The 18,638-nt window shown below is 42.8% G+C and overlaps 1 protein-coding gene across 1 annotated transcript in view; it reads right to left on the bottom strand.

Moving 5' to 3' along the window:
• Positions 1–3,745, bottom strand: part of pip4k2ca (phosphatidylinositol-5-phosphate 4-kinase, type II, gamma a) — a gene marked incomplete at its 3' end in the record, with an annotated part of 66,628 nt that extends 62,883 nt beyond the window's left edge. Inside the window, exons 1-3 of the mRNA XM_084332689.1 lie at positions 3,480–3,745; positions 2,812–2,909; positions 418–514 (exon numbers count right to left, since the gene is read on the bottom strand). Of these exons, the coding sequence (XP_084188815.1) occupies positions 418–514; positions 2,812–2,909; positions 3,480–3,644 (360 nt within the window). The 5' untranslated portion in view covers positions 3,645–3,745. The remainder of the gene's footprint in view (positions 1–417; positions 515–2,811; positions 2,910–3,479) is intronic.
• Positions 3,746–18,638: the final 14,893 nt, after the last annotated feature.

Genomic DNA, 18,638 nt, shown 5'->3' with positions numbered 1-18,638 from the left:
TCAGATCAAGTCACATCTGAACTGTGTTTCTGACCTGTTGCAGCAGCCAGCAGGTATGATCAAATGCAGAATCAGGTGCATAATAATGTCTTAACCCGTTCACTGCCGCACTACCAAATGGTTTAACCCTTTCACTGCGACAATACGGAAGGTTAACCCGTTCACTGCCACACGACAGCAGGTTAACCCTTTCACTACCCTTTACTGTCACACTACGGTTCTGTAGTGTGATAGTAAAGGGTTAACCTTCTGTAGTGCGGTAGTGAAAGGGTTAAAACAACTTTCTCTGCAAGTCAAGGCTTATAGAGAGATGGTGCAATATTAAAACCCTGCAGGCTGCTGAGAAGTGTATAATACATCTTCATTTTCACATTGAACTTTTGAAGTGCAAAGCGTGAAAAAATTGATTCTTCTCACCTGGTAGTCCAGGTCCTCGATGCCAAACCTCTCTCTCAGATTCCGGAACACCTGTGGGCAATATTCTTTGAACTTGAAGTGTCCTGGGAGATTCTCTCTGTAAAAACAAATGGGGAGGAAAATTGACATTTACTGTACTGTGCATGTGCAAGTATACACACACACCCACACACACACGCTATAGAGCCATATTCAACTGGAACATGCTACCAGTATCCACAAGGCAAGCAAAGAAGACAGGCCAGTCTATGAGTTATGAATAGAAGACAGGCCAGTCTATGAGCTATGAATAGAAGACAGGCCAGTCTATGAGTTATGAATAGAAGACAGGCCAGTCTATGAGTTATGAATAGAAGACAGGCCAGTCTATGAGTTATGAATAGAAGACAGGCCAGTCTATAAGTTATGAATAGAATACAGGCCAGTCTGAGTTATGAATAGAAGACAGGCCAGTCTATGAGCTATGAATAGAAGACAGGCCAGTCTGTGAGTTATGAATAGAATACAGGCCTGTTTATAAGTTATGAATAGAATACAGGCCAGTCTGTGAGCTATGAATAGAAGACAGGAGGCCGGTCTGCGAGTTATTAAGTATGCTGCAAGTCCTGCTTGGTTTGTGGACATTACCTTCCCCACTGTACTCCTGGAGCAGAGGGCGATAAAGCCGCGTGCACTGCAGGGACATTATACTTCTTGTGTTTGGACCCTTATCTTAGTGTTATTACAGCGTCTCCCATGGGTTCCTAGGTTGATCTGTGGCCAGCCAGAGTGCGTTACACACCAGCAGTGGGGAAAGACCTCTACGTTCCCCACAAGAAAGACTACAAAGAAACGCACCGTTAACCCTTTTTACTACCACTCTACCAAATTGTTAACCCTTCCACAACCACACTACAGACGGTTAACCCTTTCACTACCACACTACAAAGGGTTAACCCTTTCACAACCACACTACAAAGGGTTAACCCTTTCACAACCACACTAAATAAGGTTATGGTTATATTGTATCCGTTTTGGGGAAATGTATGTTGTTGTTATTATTATTATTATTATGATGGTGTGTTTGTCATAGTGGTTCTGCGCCCCTATAAACCATTGTTTAGGGGCGCAGCGGCCACTATGACAACGCACCAGCGCCACCATGTGGTTTAAAAGAAAATAAATAATAATAAATCAAATAAAGTGAAAGCTTGGGGCCAGCTTAGAAACAGATGCATCATTGTATAATGCGTGATTGCTCTGTCCTCCGTTCCACTGTGTGTGTGTGTGTGTGTGTGTGTGTGTGTGTGTGTGTATGTGTGTGTGTGCAAGCTTGTGTTTTCATGTTCAACATTAAACTATTGTGCAACCTTATACAATGTACTTAATATTTTTAAGTTGCAGGAAATTACTACAAATGGCTTTCTTTATTGCAATTTGTGTTTGCCTCTTGGAAGCAGGGGAATAGCCCACCTCCAGACCACCCCCAGGTTGAATAGCCCACCTCCAGACCACCCCCTGGTTGAATAGCCCACCTCCAGACCACCCCCTGGTTGAATAGCCCACCTCCAGACCACCCCCTGGTTGAATAGCCCAGCTCCAGACCACCCCCTGGTTGAATAGCCCAGCTCCAGACCACCCCCTGGTTGAATAGCCCAGCTCCAGAACACCCCCTGGTTGAATAGCCCACCTCCAGACCACCCCCTGGTTGAATAGCCCACCTCCAGACCACCCACTGGTTGAATAGCCCACCTCCAGACCACCCCCTAGTTGAATAGCCCACCTCCAGACCACCCCCTAGTTGAATAGCCCACCTCCAGACCACCCCCTGGTTGAATAGCCCACCTCCAGACCACCCCCTAGTTAAATAGCCCACCTCCAGACCACCCCCTAGTTGAATAGCCCACCTCCAGACCACCCCCTGGTTGAATAGCCCACCTCCAGACCACCCCCAGGTTGAATAGCCCACCTCCAGACCACCCCCTAGTTGTGCCTGTGGATGACCCATCCGATAGTGTGGTGGGCAGGCAGCCAGCCAGCCACACACACACATTTTTATATATATATATATATATATATATATATATATATATATATATATATATATATATATATGAAAAACAATGGACACTATGCAGCTCAGATGAGCGCAAATTCAATAGATGTATTGACGCCCCCAGTCAGCCAGTTAGTTAGTTTTGAAACACGCCCCCAGTCAGCCAGTTAGTTAGTTTTGAAACACGCCCCCAGTCAGCCAGTTAGTTAGTTTTGAAACACGCCCCCAGTCAGCCAGTTAGTTAGTTTTGAAACACGCCCCCAGTCAGCCAGTTAGTTAGTTTTGAAACACGCCCCCAGTCAGTTAGTTAGTTAGTTTTGAAACACGCCCCTCGACGTCGGTCACGGTTGAACCATTACTTATTGAAGAGGTGGTTGTTGACTTTGATCTTGGTGTTGGCTTTGAAGTCGTCGGGCAGCAGCATGACAGGAACAGGCACCTGGTTCAGATCGTTGATCTGCAGGGTTCACAACAAACGTGCATCGTCACGACGTCATTTTGACTTATTAGCATTTACATTTGTGAATGCAACTGTGTACTAAAAAGCTAAACAAATAAATGCACTCATTTTGACTGCATGTTTCAACGGCGGGAGCCTTGTTTACAATCACTGGAATGTCACACTAACGAACCATAGCATGCGATTACACTTGATTATGCCCGTCTGTCTATCTGTATGTCATGTGTATGTCATATATGTTATGATCAGAATTGAAAATGGGGGACCCTGATGTGTAAACAAGACGAAAGTCTGTCTCTGGTCTGCATCCCCTTAACAATTGTGTGTATATTGAGCTGTACTGTATTATTGTACCATTCTGCAATCTGTTAATAAAGTTTTCAATCAATCAATCAATCAAATCAATCAATCAATCAATCAATCAATCAATCAATCATGCCACAGCTAACAACAACACAGCCTGGTCTTGTTGTTGGGTTAATGAACTTGACACAGATAGCCGGTCAGCTGTGTGTTAGTTAGCATGTTGCTCTCAGCTAGCTGGCTCCAGCAGCAGCACCGACTCACCGAGTGGTTCACTCCCCACATAAACACACTGAGGACCGGGTCGCTGGGGCGGAACACCTTCACCTTCTGCTGCACGAAGTGCTTCTTCTTGGTCTTGGTTTTGGGGGCCAGTATCACCATGGGACTAGTACTCGAGATGGCCCCCGAATTGCCGAGGGAAGCCATGACGACAAGACGCTTAGTTGTGGTCGCGGAGAGAGAACTTGGTTCACACAGTGACTTCTTCTTCTGCCCGATAGCTGCCCGTTAGCGTGTAGTCTTTTACCGACACACTTGCAGTTCCGCGTTCGGGTTCTGCGATCTGATTGGCCACTGACGTTTCTCTCTGCGCCAGTGGGCCAATCAGATCGCGGAACCCGAACGCGGAACTGCAAGTGTGTTGGTAAAAGACTACACGCTGCCCGTTAGCTTAGCGAGCTGCTCTTCTTCTTCTCTACTACACACCACTTCCTCCTCTTCTTCGTCGTCAAACGCTACTAACCTATGAACCCACAAAGGTCACCTGGAAATACAGACTTAACAGTTGTGTTCTCTTCTGGACCGGCGGGCGACGAGGCACTTCTTCTACCGCATTTTAGATCAATCATTTGTTAGATGATGTCTCACTCATGCTGCAGCAGCGCGACATGTTCGAGAGAGACGCCAACAAAAGTGTCAACTCAGAGTCTAGCCCCGCCCCCCTGCAGTGCTGCTGACCACGTGGTGGTGGTGGGCTTTATGATTGACGGGCGCCGGTTGCCACAAAGATAATAGACCCACTGCACTTCCGCGTTACATGGAGCTCGTGGGGGGGGGGCTCAATCAGCAATTGATTGAAAACTTTATTTTAACAGATTGCAGAATGGGTACAATACAGTACGACTCAATACACACAATTGCAGACCAGAGAAAGACTTTCGTCTTGTTTACATGATCAGGGTCCCCCATTTTCAATTCATAATGACATTTATGACATACACAACATGACATTTGTGACATACAAGATATGCAAATATACAGTACTGTTAAACAGAAATCCTAAAGTATATACATACGAGGGGGAGGAAACTGTACATTAGGAGGGGGTGGGAGGTGGGGTACATGACATACAGGACCAGGTACACAGTACTGTTACATTTGTGACATACAAGATATGCAAAATACAGTACTGTTAAACAGAGATCCTAACAGTAAATATACCACTGATTCTTGAGAGTCGGGACAAAACACCTTTTAATATTATATTTTGAGAATGCACACTATATTGATTAGAGTTGTATATTCGTGTAGAGAAAGGTCTGAGCTATTTAACCATGTAAAGGTGCGGGCTCTACATAGAAAAACATTTTCAACAAATTCACATGTTTCCCTTTGAAACTTGATTTGTGTTAACTCCGTCAGACACACAAAAAAGTATATAATTCTAATTATTCCAGTCCAACAAGAATCTAAAGTTCTGAAGTATGTTGTAATAGTGTTGTATAGTAATATATAAACCTCAGGTGTAATTTCACACTATTCTGAAAACCCAGATTTAGAAATATTTGCATTTTCAAACTTTGTTTTTAATTTTGATATGATAAAAAAAGATCATTAAGTAAATAAGACAAGAGGATGAAGATCTGATGCTTACTTAAACAACATAAACTGAAGAAGGAATTTGTATTTTCCCCAAAACTAACAAAAACAAACATCTGACGGTGTTGACAAAGATCTGACGGTTTTGACGAGAAACTGACGGAGTTGACAAAATTGTATATGCATCTCTGATAAATGAATTTTTTTTAAACAGATGGAAGTGACAATGATAACTCCTTGTCTTATACTAAAAATGTTGTTAACTCAATTGTAATAACAACAAACTTTACATACACCGTTTCCAACTATTAACCAACAATAACTTTACATACAACTGTTTCCAACAACAAAAACAGTAATGGAGACCAGGACCCCTTCTTCTCGTCCCTGTTTTCATCTACCTCTTCTACACCACTTCCTGAGCTCCACTTTCTCACCCTGCACTCTTCGTTTCCTTCTGCATTTCCGATTAGTTTCACTATGATGTCTTGAAATGGGCAGAAACAGAACCTTTTCTGTTGGACCGTGGGGATGCAGAAATTCCACTTTCACATCTTGTTGATCAGTATCCACATCGATGATCTTGGTTAGCCACCAGTGGTCATCATATTAGGGCGGGCCATACTTTTGTGCAAACATGAATTTTAAAGAAATCTTAACATGAGGGGTGTCTAAAATATGTGTTTCTTGTGGGGAATTCAAATATAGGATAATTTTTCGGATATGATAACTCTAACCTACATCATTTTGGATTTCAAAATTATTTTACCATTTTTCACCCCTTCGCAGGGCCGGACTGGGGGAATTATTCAGGCCAGGAAATATAGTGCGAAATATAGCCCAAGTCAGGCCACTTTTTAAGCAGGGGGTCTTGGGGGTCCCCCAACAGGAAGATTTTTGTTACAAAGACATAATTCCCTGCATGCTGGTGCAGGACTTTTAAAATATTTACCCTTTAAATGCCATTGTTTGTGATGGCATCACAAATTATTGTTAAAAAAACACACACATTTAAATATTTTCAATATATCAAAAGATTTTTCAGGGGGGGATTATTACAGGCTAATAATTGTTATAATCATCATGTGTCAATGGTTAGCAACAACACTGATTTTGATGAATTTTTACTTCGTTTTTGTAATGTCAGACTTAACAACAACTCTTATCAGAAAAGTGAGAGTATTTCATTTTTTATCTGACATTACAAGAAAAATGAAAAATAAAAATGGTTATGATCAGGACTGAAGTTGAATAAAAGATTTATGGAAAAATAAAAGTGACAGGGGACGATGATGATGCATGGTAACGTTAGCTATGTTAGCTAGCTAGCATGTTTATTTTGATCACTGACTAACCTGGTGGTCCCGTGGTGGAACCCTAACCCTAACCTGGTGGTCCCGTGGTGCAAGAAAACATTTAGTAACCCTAACCCTAACCCTAACCTGGTGGTCCCGTGGTGCAAGAAAACATTTGGTCAATGTTGCCACATTTAGCGGCATCTCCTGCAAGGGCCTTTTTTTTCTCTCTCTCCCTCTCTGCTCCATGCTTCCTCTTTTTTTCACTGTTGAACTCTTGAAACATTTAATTTCGAGTAATTTCCATCTGACTGTTCTGTGAAATACAAGCAGTCAGCAGTATGTATTTTTCTCTCCCTCCCTCTCTGCCCCACCCTTCCTCTTTTTTCCACTGTTGAAACATTTCATTTCCAGTCATTTCCATCTGACTGTTCTGTGAAATACAAGCAGTAAGCAGTATGTATTTTTCTCTCCCTCCCTCTCTGCTCCACCCTTCCTCTTTTTTCCACTGTTGAAACATTTCATTTCCAGTCATTTCCATCTGACTGTTCTGTGAAATACAAGCAGTCAGCAGTATGTATTTTTCTCTCCCTCCCTCTCTGCTCCACCCTTCCTCTTTTTTCCACTGTTGAAACATTTCATTTCCAGTCATTTCCATCTGACTGTTCTGTGAAATACAAGCAGTAAGCAGTATGTATTTTTCTCTCTCTCCCTCTCTGCTCGACCCTTCCTCTTTTTCCACTGTCCATCTTCAAGCGCAGGTTATGCTTGACATTTTTTGTCTTTCGCTCTGTCTCTCCCTGTCAATTTGCAGAAGTGCCATCTGCCATTCCATTCGCCATATCCACTGTCAATCAGTTGTATGGCCTGGTCCCGCCTCCACCAATCACATGCGGCTCCCTTTGTGTGTGTGTGACAGACAGACAGAGCTCCCGATGGCCAGTCCGGGCCTTCGCCATACATGGATGCCAACATGAATCTGAAGGAAATCCTAACATGCAAGGTGTCTAAATGATGTGTTTATTAATGGGGAATTTAAATATGAGTAAATTTTTGGGATAGGATAACTCTAACCTACATCATTTTGTGGGCGGCTACGTGGCGTAGTGGGCAAGGCTCTCGCCACGAAATGCTGGAGACGCTGGGCTCGTCAGTTCGAGCCCAGCGCTCCACATTTGCTTTCAGTTTAGCTGGTCGTCCGTACTAATACACATTGGCCGTATTAGGGGGTGGGAAACTGATGGGTGGGGATCGGGCGTTGTGGACAGCGACTCCTACAGGTCGGTTGGTGCGCCTGCGCAGTAGAATCAGGAAGTGTCGGGGGCAGCGTGAGCCTCCCACGCGTTACTCCTCGCCACTGAGAGATCGAGCTGCGCAGGTGAAAAGATGCGACTGCTGTTACCTCAAGTACCGGAGGGGACTTGTGCTATGTATGACTTAGTCCACATTGCAGCCGGCTTGTGGGAGGCAAGAAACAGCGTTCGTGACAGGGGAGGGTTGAATTGGATGATACGAAATTGGGATGGGAGAAATATAGAAAAATGGGAGAAAAAGTGGATAAAAAAAACAAAACATTTTACCCATTCACTCACACATTCACACACCGACGGCGGAGGCAACCATGCAAGGTGCCAACCTGCTCATCGGGAGCAATTAGGGGTTAAGTGTCTTGCTCAAGGACACATCGACACGCTGCCCGGGAGGAGCGGGAATCGAACCGGGAACCTCCGGATTGCCAGACAACTGCTCTACCTCCCGATCCACATTGCAGCGTCCGTGGGAGGCAAGAAACAGCGTCCGTGACAGGGGAGGGTTGAATTGGATGATACGAAATTGGGATGGGAGAAAATATAGAAAATGGGAGAAAAAGTGGATAAAAAAAAAACCTACATCATTTTGTATAGCAAAATTTCCAAATGTACCCATCCCCTTTCGAAGATTTTAAAAGATATGGGAAATCATTTATAATGACAAAGCCATCATTAGCACTATCCATCGTCACACGTGCAGAGTTCAGGAAGAAATCCTGGACAGTCTGTGTTATACCCTGTATGAATGTTGGCCTTTTCTGAGGATGCTCCCTTTTCTCATTAACTTATAGGTTAACCCAAAGTCTTTCATTTGTTGAAGAAGACGATACTTTTTAAGAATCGTGCCTGATGACACACTCAGTGCTGGTTTTTGGCGCCGTGGGCCAGGAGTTTGTTTCTTTGTCTTCAGCTCTCTTCTGAGGATGTGGTGGAATAGATTTTCTGATTCCTTACTTTGCTTCCTGATAGCATCCGTGTCCTGGAGAGTCCAGTGGTGATGTATTTGTAGCCTTTTTTCAGCACATTATTGTTTTTCTCAGGTTGTTTTGTTGCTTTGTTACATTTGTAATCTTCTCTTTCAAAGTTTGTATTTCTCTTGAATGCCTTTTTCGCGTTTTACTTTGTTTCTGTTCCTGTCTGAGAGACTCCCTGCACTGTCTGGCATTGTTATCTAGAATATCCTGATCTGGGGGGGTGTCTGCCTCCAGCACCGCACCTTCACGGGACCTTCTCTGTCTGCACCTTTTCTGGACCTCTCTCCAATATTTTCTCCGATACCTCTGTGCCCTGTCTCCCATCTTGTCTATTTCTATAACTTTTTTGTCTTGAACCCTCTTTTTCCACCTTTGTCTTTCCTGCTCTTGCATGGCATGTTTGCCCTCTTCGTCACTGTATAATTTTTCTCTTCCCTTTCATTGGTACTCTCTATTTCTTCTCCTTCGCTCCTCAACTGACAATTTTTGTCTAGCCATGCTTTCCTATAATACAAAAGTCATGAAAATGTATTAGAATAAGACTATAAAATCAGGTGTCTATTTACTAAACATGATTGATTGATTGACGTTAAATCTTAAAGCTGCAGTGAGTAGTTTCTACAACTAGATGTTGCAAACATCTTCACACTGGCTTGTGCAGACAACATCCATGTTCAGTGGAAGCAGTGGGAGCAAATTCAAGAAGACAGTCATTCCAATATTCCTAGGGTATATTACAACTGATAAGATTGTGACAACTGACTAGCAAAAAATTATCCGGTTGATCACTCCATACCATAATGTATTACACTATGGATGGAAAGTCAGAGAAAGGATGATGCAGCAATCTAGACACGCATGGACCAGTCCTTAAAGGGGAACTATCTGTGCCCTATATGTGCTAAAACATAACAGTATACACAATACCTTTAGATCTAACTTTGTGAGTATGTCGATTATTATGAATTTCTTAATTTTTTATATAAATTAGACTTTTCTATGTAGGACATGTTTTGTCCCAACTCTCAAGAATCAGTGATATACATACGAGGGGGAGGAAACTGTACATTAGGAGGGGTCCGGGGGTGGGGGGGGGGGGGTTTGGACATTTACGGGCGTGTGAATTAATGTTGATTAGAGCCTTGACGTAAGCCTTGACCACTTACGTCAAGGCTCTGATCAACGTTCATTAATTTGATTCCCCCGCGCTCCCCTTTATCCCCCCTCTCTCAAAGTGTTGCGGTGGTCTATTCCTCACTTTTGTGTCACGTGATCTCGGATGGGCGGATACTTTGAGTTTGCACAAAATGCTATTATAATTGATGGGGACCGTACTACATTATTTCTGTTGTTGGAAGAATCCACTGTAAAGACAGTATAGGCGGAATTACTTCGATCTCCTCTCTGCTGAAATATCGTAACTAAAATGATTTAAAATGTTTTTATGTTCCATGTTTTATTTTACACATTTCCATGCACTGACCTCTGCACACACACTTTATGAGACCACAATGGAAACAAGCTCTCAGGCATTTTTGTGACAGTCGTGCAATTGCATGCTTCTGTATGCTATTTTATTTCTGCTCAATAAAAAATGCAATCAATCAATCAATCAATCGATCAATCATGGCATTTTGCAACGCTGCTGTGGTGACTTACTTGAATTTCACTACATCCTAATTGCAGTCTTAATTTGTTGGTATGATGTGGGAGGACTGTATTGTGTAGTACAGAGCCCACATCATATCTCCAACCCGCGCTGCATGTGCAGAACCTACAGACGGTAGTGTGGTAGTGAAAGGGTTAACCTTCTGTACTGTGGTAGTGAAGGGGTTAACCACCCTAGATAGAGAAGTGGGACACGTGCGGCGGAGGGATTCCTACAAAGAGTCATGTTCCCTTTACATTCTTCTCTTCGAGACCTGCATTTGAAATGTCTTACATTATTGGATATTCTATACGCTGTTACCGTGGAAACAGGCCTGTATTGGGTCCCTGTGTGGAAAGCCTGGAGGTAAAGTGCCACAGTAATGGCAGAAATAACAGCGTGACACTAATGTGCCTTTTCTCCACTCCTGGTCCATCGGCGACAGAGCCGCTCGCTCCAGAAAGTGATTCTTGGCATCGGCAGCAAATTGATGAGAGCATTCAAGAGCCTCAAGCCACCCGTCTGATGTCAATCAAGTGCTACACACGCTCACCTGCGGGCAAACAGGGCAAACGTCCACTGCAGCAGAATGACTGCAGAAAAATGGATGAATAATGATGAGTTCCATTTTGGGTGATGTGTTTGAAGTGCACTTTGAATAGCCAGTGTCGCCCAATATGTAGTCACTGTAGCCAGTTCTGTAGCCACTGTACCCTGTTCTGTAGCCTGTTCTGTACCCTGTTCTGTAGCCTGTTCTGTAGCCACTGTACCCTGTTCTGTAGCCACTGTACCCTGTTCTGTAGCCTGTTCTGTACCCTGTTCTGTAGCCTGTTCTGTAGCATGTTCTGTAGCCTGTTCTGTAGCCACTGTACCCTGTTCTGTACCCTGTTCTGTAGCCTGTTCTGTAGCCTGTTCTGTAGCCTGTTCTGTAGCCACTGTACCCTGTTCTGTAGCCACTGTACCCAACCCTGTAGCCAGTGTGTACCCTGTTCTGCAGCCAAGTGTACCCCTCCCCCACTCTGCAGCCAGCGCCATCCAGTATTCAGCCAGCATCTCCAGGTCACCGGCCAGTGTACCCGAACCTGCAGCCAGTGCCACCCACTCTTTAGCTAGTGTATTCTACTCTGTAGCTAGTGTATTCCACTCTGTAGCTAGTGTATTCCACTCTGGTAGTGTATTCCACTCTGTAGCTAGTGTATTCTACTCTGTAGCTGCTAGTGTATTCCACTCTGTAGCTAGTGTATTCCACTCTGTAGCTAGTGTATTCCACTCTGTAGCTAGTGTATTCTACTCTGTAGCTAGTGTATTCTATTCTGTAGCTAGTGTATTCCACTCTGTAGCTAGTGTATTCCACTCTGTAGCTAGTGTATTCCACTCTGTAGCTAGTGTATTCCACGCTGTAGCTAGTGTATTCCACTCTGTATATTCTACTCTGTAGCTAGTGTATTCCACGCTGTACCTAGTGTATTCCACTCTGTAGCTAGTGTATTCCACGCTGTAGCTAGTGTATTCCACTCTGTAGCTAGTGTATTCCACTCTGTAGCTAGTGTATTCCACGCTGTAGCTAGTGTATTCCACTCTGTAGCTAGTGTATTCCACTCTGTAGCTAGTGTATTCCACTCTGTAGCTAGTGTATTCCACTCTGTACCTAGTGTATTCCACTCTGTAGCTAGTGTATTCCACTCTGTAGCTAGTGTATTCCACTCTGTACCTAGTGTATTCCACTCTGTAGCTAGTTTATTCTACTCTGTAGCTAGTTTATTCTACTCTGTAGCTAGTGTATTCCACTATGTAGCTAGTGTATTCCACTCTGTAGCTAGTGTATTCCACTATGTAGCTAGTTTATTCTACTCTGTAGCTAGTGTATTCTACTCTGTAGCTAGTGTATTCCACTCTGTAGCTAGTGTATTCTACTCTGTAGCTAGTGTATTCCACTATGTAGCTAGTGTATTCCACTCTGTAGCTAGTGTATTCCACTATGTAGCTAGTGCATTCCACTCTGTAGCTAGTGTATTCCACTATGTAGCTAGTTTATTCTACTCTGTAGCTAGTGTATTCTACTCTGTAGCTAGTGTATTCCACTCTGTAGCTAGTGTATTCCACTATGTAGCTAGTGTATTCCACTATGTAGCTAGTGTATTCCACTATGTAGCTAGTTTATTCTACTCTGTAGCTAGTGTATTCTACTCTGTAGCTAGTGTATTCCACTATGTAGCTAGTGTATTCCACTCTGTAGCTAGTGTATTCTACTCTGTAGCTAGTGTATTCCACTATGTAGCTAGTGTATTCTACTCTGTAGCTAGTGTATTCCACTCTGTAGCTAGTGTATTCCACTCTGTAGCTAGTGTATTCCACGCTGTACCTAGTGTATTCTACTCTGTAGCTAGTGTATTCCACGCTGTACCTAGTGTATTCCACTCTGTAGCTAGTGTATTCCACTCTGTACCTAGTGTATTCCACTCTGTAGCTAGTGTATTCCACTCTGTAGCTAGTGTATTCCACTCTGTACCTAGTGTATTCCACTCTGTAGCTAGTGTATTCCACTCTGTAGCTAGTGTATTCCACTCTGTACCTATAGTGTATTCCACTCTGTAGCTAGTTTATTCTACTCTGTAGCTAGTTTATTCTACTCTGTAGCTAGTGTATTCCACTATGTAGCTAGTGTATTCCACTCTGTAGCTAGTGTATTCCACTATGTAGCTAGTTTATTCTACTCTGTAGCTAGTGTATTCCACTATGTAGCTAGTTTATTCTACTCTGTAGCTAGTGTATTCCACTCTGTAGCTAGTGTATTCCACTATGTAGCTAGTGTATTCCACTCTGTAGCTAGTGTATTCTACTCTGTAGCTAGTGTATTCCACTATGTAGCTAGTTTATTCTACTCTGTAGCTAGTGTATTCCACTCTGTAGCTAGTGTATTCCACTATGTAGCTAGTGTATTCCACTCTGTAGCTAGTGTATTCTACTCTGTAGCTAGTGTATTCCACTATGTAGCTAGTTTATTCTACTCTGTAGCTAGTGTATTCTACTCTGTAGCTAGTGTATTCCACTCTGTAGCTAGTGTATTCCACTCTGTAGCTAGTGTATTCCACTCTGTAGCTAGTTTATTCTACTCTGTAGCTAGTGTATTCCACTATGTAGCTAGTTTATTCTACTCTGTAGCTAGTGTATTCCACTCTGTAGCTAGTGTATTCCACTATGTAGCTAGTTTATTCTACTCTGTAGCTAGTGTATTCCACTCTGTAGCTAGTGTATTCCACTCTGTAGCTAGTGTATTCCACTCTGTATATTCTACTCTGTAGCTAGTGTATTCCACGCTGTACCTAGTGTATTCCACTCTGTAGCTAGTGTATTCCACTCTGTAGCTAGTGTATTCCACTATGTAGCTAGTGTATTCCACTATGTAGCTAGTGTATTCCACTCTGTAGCTAGTGTATTCCACTCTGTACCTATAGTGTATTCCACTCTGTAGCTAGTTTATTCTACTCTGTAGCTAGTTTATTCTACTCTGTAGCTAGTGTATTCCACTATGTAGCTAGTGTATTCCACTCTGTAGCTAGTTTATTCTACTCTGTAGCTAGTGTATTCCACTCTGTAGCTAGTTTATTCTACTCTGTAGCTAGTTTATTCTACTCTGTAGCTAGTGTATTCCACTATGTAGCTAGTGTATTCCACTATGTAGCTAGTTTATTCTACTCTGTAGCTAGTGTATTCCACTATGTAGCTAGTTTATTCTACTCTGTAGCTAGTGCATCCTACTCTGTAGCTAGTGCATCCTACTCTGTAGCTAGTGCATCCTACTCTGTAGCTAGTGTATTCCACTCTGTACCTAATGTCTTCCACTCTGTAGCTAGTGTATTCTACTCTGTAGCTAATGTATTCCACTCTGTAGCTAGTTTATTCTACTCTGTAGCTAGTGTATTCCACTCTGTAGCTAGTTTATTCTACTCTGTAGCTAGTTTATTCTACTCTGTAGCTAGTGTATTCCACTATGTAGCTAGTGTATTCCACTATGTAGCTAGTTTATTCTACTCTGTAGCTAGTGTATTCCACTATGTAGCTAGTTTATTCTACTCTGTAGCTAGTGCATCCTACTCTGTAGCTAGTGCATCCTACTCTGTAGCTAGTGCATCCTACTCTGTAGCTAGTGTATTCCACTCTGTAGCTAGTGCATCCTACTCTGTAGCTAGTGCATCCTACTCTGTAGCTAGTGTATTCCACTCTGTAGCATAGTGTATTCCACTCTGTACCTAATGTCTTCCACTCTGTAGCTAGTGTATTCCACTCTGTACCTAATGTCTTCCACTCTGTAGCTAGTGTATTCTACTCTGTAGCTAATGTATTCCACTCTGTAGCTAGTTTATTTTACTCTGTAGTGTATTCCACTCTGTAGCTAGTGTATTCCACACTGTAGCTAGTTTATTCTACTCTGTAGCTAGTGTATTCCACTATGTAGCTAGTGTATTCCACTATGTAGCTAGTTTATTCTACTCTGTCGCTAGTGTATTCCACTATGTAGCTAGTGTATTCCACTCTGTAGCTAGTGCATCCTACTCTGTAGCTAGTGTATTCCACTATGTAGCTAGTTTATTCTACTCTGTAGCTAGTGTATTCCACTATGTAGCTAGTGCATCCTACTCTGTAGCTAGTGCATCCTACTCTGTAGCTAGTGTATTCCACTCTGTAGCATAGTGTATTCCACTCTGTACCTAATGTCTTCCACTCTGTAGCTAGTGTATTCCACTCTGTACCTAATGTCTTCCACTCTGTAGCTAGTGTATTCTACTCTGTAGCTAATGTATTCCACTCTGTAGCTAGTTTATTTTACTCTGTAGTGTATTCCACTCTGTAGCTAGTGTATTCCACACTGTAGCTAGTTTATTCTACTCTGCTAGTGTATTCCACTCTGTAGCTAGTGTATTCCACTCAGTAGAAAGCTATCTGGCTGCACGTTAGCCTAGCTTAGCACAATGAATAGAAGCGGACATGGCCGGTTAGCCTTCGGGAGAGGTGTTAGTTGGACAATGCTTAGGCTAACCGGCACTGTCCGCCTCCATTCATTGTGCTAAGCTAAGCTACCATGCAGCCAGATAGCTTTCTACTGAAAGCACAGAGAGGAAACTGGTATCTATCTTCTTGTCTCTCTCTGGAGAAGACGGTAAGCTAATTTCCCAAAATGTTGGCGTGTTCCTTTAAGGTGACAATGATCATCTTTTTACAGCGGATGTAGGGGAACGCTCTGTTTTAATCCCTCTGGAGCTCAGTGCAGCTTTTGAAACCGTAGACCATTTTGCTAAGCTGTCTGGTTCAGATCTCATTTACCTAATAGTACATTCTGTAATGGAACAATACCGGTAGGTAATTCTTCGTCATCTACTACTAATACTAGGCTACATTTGGGCGCCCAAGGGTTAATTTAGGTCCTGTGATTCCCCTTGGCCACATAATCCTGAAACACAATATTTATTTTCACTGCTATGCTGTGACGACACACAGTTGTAACTGCCCATACAACCAAGTGACTCAGCCAAGCTAAAATCAAAGATCGCCAGATAAGACATTATAAGCGCTGGATGTCACAGAGCTGTTTACAACTCAGTGAGAGAAAATCCCCAATTGTCTTGTTTGGCCCTCAGATCAGTTTGATGATCCACAATGATGTATGTAGTCTTGCAAGAAGAAACCTCCAGTAGGTGTTTGATCCCTGATCTAAACTGTGATTAACAAGTGGCTTTTTCTAGATGAGATACATTACTAAAATACCTTTTTCTCTTTTAATGATATGGAACAAGTCATTCATCTCATCTATATTCCTGCCTCAGCCAAAAATGTATAAGTCTCACCTACAGCTTGTATAAAATGCTAATTTTGATCGTCAATTGCAGATATCATAGTAGTACCCTGATTTGCTCCCAGTCAGTTTTAGAATTGATTTCATGATTTTTATTGATAACATTCTGGCCCCGGGCTACTGACCTTTTGACCCTTTACGAGCCATAGGGAGACATTAGGCCTATAGGGCCTTAGGCAAGCCTACCCTGTGCCCCCCCCCCCCCCCCCCCCCCACCCCCCCCCCCTGCCTGACCTCCCCTCAAACTCATCTGGGTCACGGCACCACTGTAACACACCTGGACCTGGCCATGGGAGATATTATGCTTACTAGGTTTCAGGCAAGGTCATCTCTGTCCACATTATCATAATTATCATCATTGTTGTCGTCGTCGTCATTATAATCATCATCATCATCCTAATGTAATGTGGTTGCCTCATCATCATCATCTTTATCATACCGATTGCTGTCACCAATAACACTGTCACCATCATCACGATCACGCACATTATATTACTTTAACTTTAGCTGTGTGTGTATACATTAGTAGACTATACCTTCATCCGCCATGTCCAAATGATGCAAACACCTCAAACCACCGCGTTGTTATATTAATATATGTATTCTTTATTGTTCTCCATTTTTATCATCATTATGTTTTATTTTCATCTTTGCAAATCTCACAGGTCCTCTGTGCATGGACCTACCACCGACCGACACACACACATTGGCACGACAAGATTGGTGAGAAATAGATCAATTCTAATCACACTTTCTTTTTCTTTTCTTTTTTTCAGCACACGATTTTTGAAGACTTCTGCAAGGACTGGGGAAAGACACGTACTTGAACTGTAACAAATTGGATCAATTGTCGTTATTCTTTTCCCCCCTCCATCGAAATTAGAATGTGTATACAGTGTGTCAAAATAAAACATAATAGCAACAACATGGACATAACCGGATTCCAAAGAAAACAAAGTATAAATAAAAAGTAAATAAAAAAAAACATGAAATAAAAACGAATAAGATGTACAGCAGTTGAATAGCTCTGGTGGGTGTGTGACGTTGCCTTTTTGGGGCAACAATACTTGTCCCTAACGTGAAATAAAATAACCTCTGTCTTTAAATAAGAAACTGCTGACAATATAAAAATACATGGCATTGTACTGTAGTTCATTAAATAAACCAACAATTCATATAGAAAATATTATATTGACGTGTATAAAAATATGCCTCACAACTCGTTGAAAAGGGTATAACAGCCAGAAGCGATTTTTTCGTTGCCTGCCACTTGAGAAAAAACACACACACACACACACACACAGTCAACCACAAAGAAACTCCAACATATGTACAAAACAATCAACTAATAAGCAGTCGGGATGCCGTTTTTTCCGACAAAGAAAACGGAAAATATGTATCCAAGATCATATTCATATTACTTTTTTTCTTCCTAATGTTAGTTTTTGTTCTTTTCCGAGACCCGCGATAGGATGTATAAGGTTACCGTGGAAACAGTACTGCATGGAAAACACATACTCCAAAAATAAATTAATAGAAAAAGAAATATTCTATTAATTAAGTATAGTGACGTCAGTGTATCTTTGGAGAGAGGGAGGGAGGGAGAGAGGGAGAGGATGGGGAGAGGGAGGGAGGGAGGGAGGGAGAGGATGGGGAGAGGGAGGGAGGGAGGGAGGAGAGGATGGGGAGGGAGACACACTTTTTTGTTGTTTTTTGTTGTATTATTTCCACCCCTTCCCCCAAACATGTGTGTGTCACATGACCCGCGTTAACAGTATTTCAGCCCCACTGAGATCAGAACAAACACAGGCAGTGTCAGCTAGAAGGGAAAAGAAAATATATATAATATATACAAAATAAAAGATGTAACCACGACGACGCCAGGGACAAGAGCCAGGGGAAACACAGGGCCACTCGATACAGCGCTACAGCTTGGATCCGTTTCTGAGGCAGTTTATGGAGCGTGTTTTACATGAGAGAGAGAGAGAGAGAGAGAGAGAGAGAGAGAGAGAGAGAGAGAGAGAGAGAGAGAGAGAGAGAGAGAGAGAGAGAGAGAGAGAGAGATACTACTGTGCTGAGAGAGAGAGTGATGCTACTGTGCTGAGAGAGAGATAGAGAAATGCTACTGTGCTGTATGGTACAGTATGTGTGTGTGTGTGTGTGTGTGTGTGTGTGTGTGTGTGTGTGTGTGTGTGTGTGTGTGTGTGTGTGTGTGTGTGTGTGTGTGTGTGTGCGTGTGAGTGAGAGAGATAGAGAGAGGAGAGAGAGAGGAGAGAGAGAGGGGAGAGAGAGAGAGAGATGCCACGTGCTGTATGGTACAGTATGTGTGAGAGAGAGATGCCACTGTGCTGTATGGTACAGTATGTGTGTGAGAGAGAGACGTGAACATTAATTGTGGTGTGGTGTCTATATTATAGGAAGTGGTTAATCCCTGCAACCTCCTGTCCAGGCAGTGTCTGTCTCGCACGAGCTAAAGCCACCCCCCCTCCCTGTGCTCCTCCTCCTCCTCCTCCTGCTCCCTCCT

This window comes from Notolepis coatsorum (assembly GCF_963971535.1).
Source record: "Notolepis coatsorum genome assembly, chromosome: 17".
NCBI classification, from domain to species: Eukaryota; Metazoa; Chordata; class Actinopteri; order Aulopiformes; family Paralepididae; genus Notolepis; species Notolepis coatsorum.
This window is presented reverse-complemented; position numbering and strand designations above follow the sequence as displayed.